The 6,005-nt window shown below is 46.5% G+C and overlaps 1 protein-coding gene across 1 annotated transcript; it reads left to right on the top strand.

Moving 5' to 3' along the window:
* Positions 1-2,810: 2,810 nt before the first annotated feature.
* LOC118653972 (putative protein SSX6) lies at positions 2,811-5,633 on the top strand. Its single transcript, XM_036305007.1, has 4 exons — positions 2,811-2,879; positions 3,336-3,450; positions 3,646-3,741; positions 5,494-5,633. The coding sequence occupies exons 1-4, from the start codon at positions 2,811-2,813 to the stop codon at positions 5,631-5,633; spliced, it is 420 nt and encodes a 139-aa protein (XP_036160900.1).
* Positions 5,634-6,005: the final 372 nt, after the last annotated feature.

Genomic DNA, 6,005 nt, shown 5'->3' on the forward strand with positions numbered 1-6,005 from the left:
AACTATTTAGGTCTGTTGCCCATTTTTTGATGGTCGTGTTGTTCTACCTTTTGTTAACTTGCATGAGTTTCCTGTAAATGTTGGAGATAAAGCCCTTATTGGTGATGACATTGGGAAATATGTTCTTCCATGCAGTGGGCTTTCTTGTTGTTTTGTTGATGGTTTCTTTTGCTGTGCAGAAGCTTTTTATTTTGATGTAGTCCCATTTGTTTATTTTCTCTTTAGTTTCCATTGCCCTAGGAGCTGTATCGGTGAAGAAATTGCTTCGGCATATGTCTGAGATTTTGCTGCCTGTGGATTCAGTTAGTATTTTTATGGTTTCCCGTCTTACATTTAAGTCCTTTATCCATTTTGAGTTTATTCTTGTGTATGGTGTAAGTTGGTGGTCTAGTTTCGTTTTCTTGCATGTATCTGCCAGTTTTCCCAACACCATATATTGAAGAGACTGTCTTGACTCCATGGTATGTTCATGCCTCTTTTGCTGAATATTAATTGAGCATAGTGGTTTGGGTCGATTTCTGGGTTCCCTATTCTATTCCATTGATCTATATGCCTGTTCTTGTGCCAGTACCAGGCAGTTTTGAGAACAGTGGCTTTGTAATACAGCTTGATATCTGGTATTGAAATCCCTCCCACTTTGTTCTTATCAGGATTGCTGCAGCTATTCGGGGCAATTTGTGCTTTTCACTCCTTCACCTCTTTCTCCCCATCCCGCAACTTGCCATCTGACAACCACCAGTCTGCTCTCTTTGCCCTTTAGTCTGTGCTAATTTTCTCTGTTCATTTATTTGTTCTTTGCATTTCAGTGTCCATGAGAGCATATGGCACTTGTCTTTCTATGACTGGCGAATTCCACTCAGCATGATTCCCTCTAGTCAATCCTTACTGTCCCAAATGGTCAGATTTCCTTCTTTTTGTGGCTGAGTAATGTTCCGTGGCCTACAGGCACTATGTTTATCCACGCGTCTACTGGTGGGCACTTGGGTTAGAGCAGCCGTCCTCTTGGCCTCAGAAACCCTCCTTGAGAGACGCCCAGTGCCCTCCCTTAGGGGAGTATGAGATCGCTATGTTGAACCCCTACCTTCTCGGCAGGGTGATGCCTGGTCCTGTTGTCTCAGAGATTCCAGCTCTCCTGACCCTAACAATTTCCAAACGACCTATGACTGGCCTCCAGCTCCACTCCTAGTAGCAGTCTTCATTTATTTCCAGCAAGGAACCCCACATCCCTTTGTCTCAGTGTCCCAACCACATGATCCTGGGGCTCACCTCCCATGGCCTTTTGGATAAAACGAAACCCTCTGTAACACTGCACCCTCAGCTGCTACTTACACAGCAGGGGCCTCATATCTTCCTTCAGGAAGCACATTCCAGACAAAGGACCGGCACCAGTAACCAAGCCCCTCACGGTGCTCGGCCCCTGGGATCATGCCCACACGAAACCTGTCCTCCCCACCAGTTCCTCTCCCAGAGACCTCGGCCTCCTCCTCCACTGACCACCCCTGTCCTCCCTCAGGGACAAAGAACACAGGATGGATAACAGAGAATATATTTTTATTGCTGACACTGTTACTGATGTTCCACATCCTCCCCTCCCTCCACTATGCCCACCTCCAGCCAGTCCCCACCTCTCTGCTGCCCTGGCCTTCACCACGCTGATGCCTGTGACCATGTGCTACGCACATATGTTCCTTGGTTACTCTCTTCACCTTCTTTATCCAGTCCCCACCCACCCACCTACCCTCTGGCTTTTGTCAGTCTTTTCCATCTATCCATGCCTCTGGTTCTATTTTGTTCATCAGTTTATTTTTTTAATATATGTATTTTATTGATTTTTTACAGAGAGGAAGAGAAAGGGATAGAGAGTTAGAAACATAGATGAGAGAGAAACATCGATCAGCTGCCTCCTGCACACCTCCTACTGGGGATGTGCCCACAACCAAGGTACATGCCCTTGACTGAAATCAAGCCTGGGACCTCTCAGTCTGCAGGCTGACGCCCTATCCACTGAGCTAAACCGGTCAGGGCATCAGTTTATTTTTTACAGTAGATTCCACATGTAAGTGAGATCATATGGTATTTGTCATTCTCTGACTGGCTTATTTTGCTTACCATAACAATCACCAGGTCGATCCATGCTGTTGCAAAGGGTAAGTGCTCCTTCTTTTTGACAGACATGAAGTATTCTAGTGTGTAAATGTGCCACAGATATTTAAAATCAGCATTTATTATTAAAAGTATTACAGATATGCCCCTCCACCCCCCTCCCCCCATTGACTCCCTCTAACCTGCTCCCCTCTCCCCTAGGCCTTCACCGTGCTATATTGTCAGTGTCCATGAGTAGCACATTTTTTTATCCCATCATCTATGATGGGCACTTGGGCTGTTTCCATATCTTCTCTATTGTAACTGCTGCTGATATGAACTTAGGGGTGCATATATTTTTTCTGATTGGTGTTTCTGGATTCTTACAATATATTCATACAATAGGATGGCTGGGTCAACTGGCAGGTTTGTTGTTTTTTTCAAACTCCACACTGTTTTCCACACAGGCTGCACCAGTCTGCATTCCCACCAGCTGTGCAGTAGGGTTCCCTTTTCTCCTCATCCTCACCAGCACTTATTTGTTGTGTTACTAATAGTAGCCATTCTGGCAGCAGTGATGTGGTAGCTCATTGTAGCAAAAGAAGAATCTTAATTCCTGGTGACACTGAGTTTAACCCTGCCTCAGGGCTTTATTCCCACAGGCTCTTTGGCTGGGTGACCTCAGAGACTCACTTGTATCCCTTCAACATCACTGCACTCCCAGAGGCATGAACAGAGACAGTTCCTTGGATAAAAGCCTTATGGAGGGCTCCCAGGATTCGGAAGAGAAATGCAAGGTGAGGAGATTGGAGAGTATCAAGAAGAGACTGGGGCACAGGACAGGGTGACCACATGTCTGAGGTCATGAGGTCAGAGGCGGTGAGGACAGGGAGCAGGGTGTCGGCCGGGGGAGATCCGAGTCTCAGGAGCTTCCCACCCTCACTCAGAACTTGCCTAGCATCCCTGAAGGAAACAGGGCATGTGACCTTGGCTGCACTTGGTGACTCACGGTCCATTCTGGAAGGTGAGAGGAGAGCCCATCACTAGTATAAAGCACCTGATGCATGACAGGGTAGAGGCTGAGCCTTGTTACCTTTGTTCTCTCAGTTCATGGTAACATCAACGAGGAGGAACTGTTAGCTCCAGTGTACAGGTCCAACACAGAGGTTCTGCAGCACAGGAAGAGCGCAGGCTAAAGGGCAAACATGTTTACCTGAGTGGCTGCAGGGATTCATTATTTTTTCTTTTCCTAGGCATTCAAGGATATTCGCAAATACTTCACTGAGGAAGAGTGGGCAAAGCTGGGAAACTCAGAGAAAAGAACCTGTGTGTGCATGAAGAGAAACTATGAAATCATGACTGGTCTAGGTAACAGGAAATTCTGTGTTCAGAACAAGGCTCAGGGCCAGATGTGGTCAATGAGATACTCAGACCTGGACCCTGCATGGTTAACTTCCAATGGCCTTTGTTCCATCCCCCCTCCTGATGACCTTTACTGTCCCTACTGCCTCCCAGCATCCACCCTCCTCTTAGGTTAAGCATCAAATATTTTTCTTCTCCTAGGTTTAATGACCAACTGCCCAGATTTCATGCGTCCTAAGAATTGGACCACAAAGTCTGGGCATGATTCTGGTGAAGATTGGGACCCTGGGAATGAGGGTGAGTGATAAAAAACAGCCTGGAAATTGTCTGTGAAGCCCAAATTCTTCGGAGCCCAGTTGCTCAGAAAAAATTCTCATGGGTATCCTTTTTTGCCACTTGTAAACCATTTTATTTTTTAAAAAATTTCTTTTATTGTTCGGAGTATTACAAATTTCCCCCCACTTTACCCCCTTTGCCCCCCTCCATCCATCTCCCACCCCATCCCAGGCCTTCATCTATCTATTGTCTATGTCCATGGGCTATAACTAATATGTACTTCTAAATCAACTTCATCATTTTCACCATTCTTCCAAACTCCCCTCCCATCTGGTAACTGTCAAAATGTTCTCTGTACATGGGAGTGTATTTCTGTTCTGCTTGTTCGTTTATTTTGATTTTTAGATTTAATCGTTGATAGATGTGTATTTATTGCCATTTTATTGTCCTATTCTTGATCTTTTATTTTCTTCTTCATAAAGAATACCCTTCAAAATTTCATATAATATGGTTTGGTGGTGATGAACTCCTTTAGCTTGACCTTGTCTGAGAAGCTCTTTAACATTCAGTTCTAAATAACTGTGCTGGGTTGGGTAATCTTGGTTGTAGCTCCTTGCTTTTCATCACTTTGAATATTTCTTTCCACTCCTTCTAGCCTGCAAAGTTTCTGTTGAGAAATCAGCTGAGAGTCGTATATAGTCTAAGTCAATTCCTTGAGCATCGTTAAAATTGTTGTTTTGAATTCTGAGTCTGGTAGTTAGCTTGCTTCCATTTCATTTAGTCCTTTTTTCTGGAGATTTCTCCTGTTATTTCATTAGTAACCTGGTTCTTTATCTCCGAATTTGGGCTATTTCCCTGTGTTTGTGTCTAAGTATTAGGTAGAGCTGCTATGTCTCCTGGACTTGGTAGAGTGGCCTTGTGTAGTAGATGTCCTGTAGGGCCCAATGGTTCAGCCTCCCAGTCACCTGAGCTAGGCACTCCAGGCGTGCCGCTGTGTACACTGTCCTGTTATAATTGAACCATGATTAATGATGGCATCACTGGGAGGGATTGACCCTCAGGCCAATAGCTTTCTAGGATCAGCCTCCACAGCATCATAAGAGCTGCTGGACAGGAGCCCATCCTATGGAGCAGGACTTGCTTCAATGAGGCCTTGATGCTCACTGAGCCTGCCCTTTGAGTGTCACTCTTGGAGGTGATAGGGTTGTAATCAGGCATGGTCAAAGCTGACCACTGGATGCACTGGCTCTGGAGCCACCTGTGAAGTGAAAAGTCGACCACTGCCTGTGCCCTGCCTGGGGCCACTCAGCATGAGTGACAAAGCGATCACAGATGGATGCTACTAGTGTTGGGTATAGAGGTGCCCAGGAGAGGCCAAAATCTGAACCAAGATGGGTTGCTGTTACAGCCTGGCTTGGAGCTACTTATTTAGAGGTTCAGGGCACACTGAAGCCATCTGCTGCTTGTTTGAGATATTTTAGTAAAGTCGAAAGCTTGAGGCAAGAGAGGCCATTTGTATGGAAAAGCCACTGGAAATGGCTTGGATGAGCCTGCAAGTAGGGATGGGCAGAGTCTCAGGGGATCACCAGGGTGGGTCAAAAAGTGTGAGCCAGGTGATAGACATTCAGATATGGTTCCCTGCCTGCTAGCTCTGTGGCTGGAGGGATCAGAAGAGGAACAATGTCCTCTGCTAGGATTTCTGTCTGGGAGGAAGCTGTTCCTCCAGCTCTCGTCCTGATTCCAGGTAAGTTACTTTCACCCCAAATGTCCCAGGTTCCTTTCAAGCTGCTGCCCCAGTGCTGGAGCTCACAGAATCCAAGAAAGAAGAGACTCATGTCTGGGTCAGCAGGCTGAGGGAAAGAAAGGACCCTGTTGTGTATCAAGAGATCAGTGACCCAGAGGATGATGACTAACTTTGTAAGTGGCCTTTCCTTCCAGCCCACACTGCTACAAAACACACTGTTCTCATAGTCGCACCTTGTCATTCCTTCCCTAAATCGTTCCTTTGCCAAGATCCTTGGAGTGCAGCACTGAGACTAAATGACGAGGCTTCCCTCCCTCTTTCTACTCCCTGCTCTGTGTAGCCAGGGATCTCCCTACCCAGCATGCCCTGGGCTCCACCCACTGGTCAGCTCCTGAACTATAGGCCCCTGCTTCCTCTAGCCTAGGAACTCATACAACAGGTGAGAGTCCCTGTGGCATGAGCAGAAGATTTGCTTGGAGGAACAGTGGGGGGGGGGGGCGGTGCATGCACAGCATGAGGTGGGGAGGAATCTGAGTGCTCA

This window comes from Myotis myotis, unplaced genomic scaffold (assembly GCF_014108235.1).
Source record: "Myotis myotis isolate mMyoMyo1 unplaced genomic scaffold, mMyoMyo1.p scaffold_m19_p_4, whole genome shotgun sequence".
In the NCBI taxonomy this organism is placed as follows: Eukaryota; Metazoa; Chordata; class Mammalia; order Chiroptera; family Vespertilionidae; genus Myotis; species Myotis myotis.

What these genes read in the sequence shown, in the direction of transcription:
- LOC118653972 (XM_036305007.1), top strand. Translation starts at nt 2,811, where the DNA reads ATGAACAGAGACAGTTCCTTGGATAAAAGCCTTATGGAGGGCTCCCAG. An exon ending in TGAAATCATGACTGGTCTAG is followed by an intron (nt 3,451 to 3,645) that starts GTAACAGGAAAT and finishes TTCTTCTCCTAG; the next exon opens with GTTTAATGACCAACTGCCCA. An exon ending in TTGGGACCCTGGGAATGAGG is followed by an intron (nt 3,742 to 5,493) that starts GTGAGTGATAAA and finishes CAAATGTCCCAG; the next exon opens with GTTCCTTTCAAGCTGCTGCC.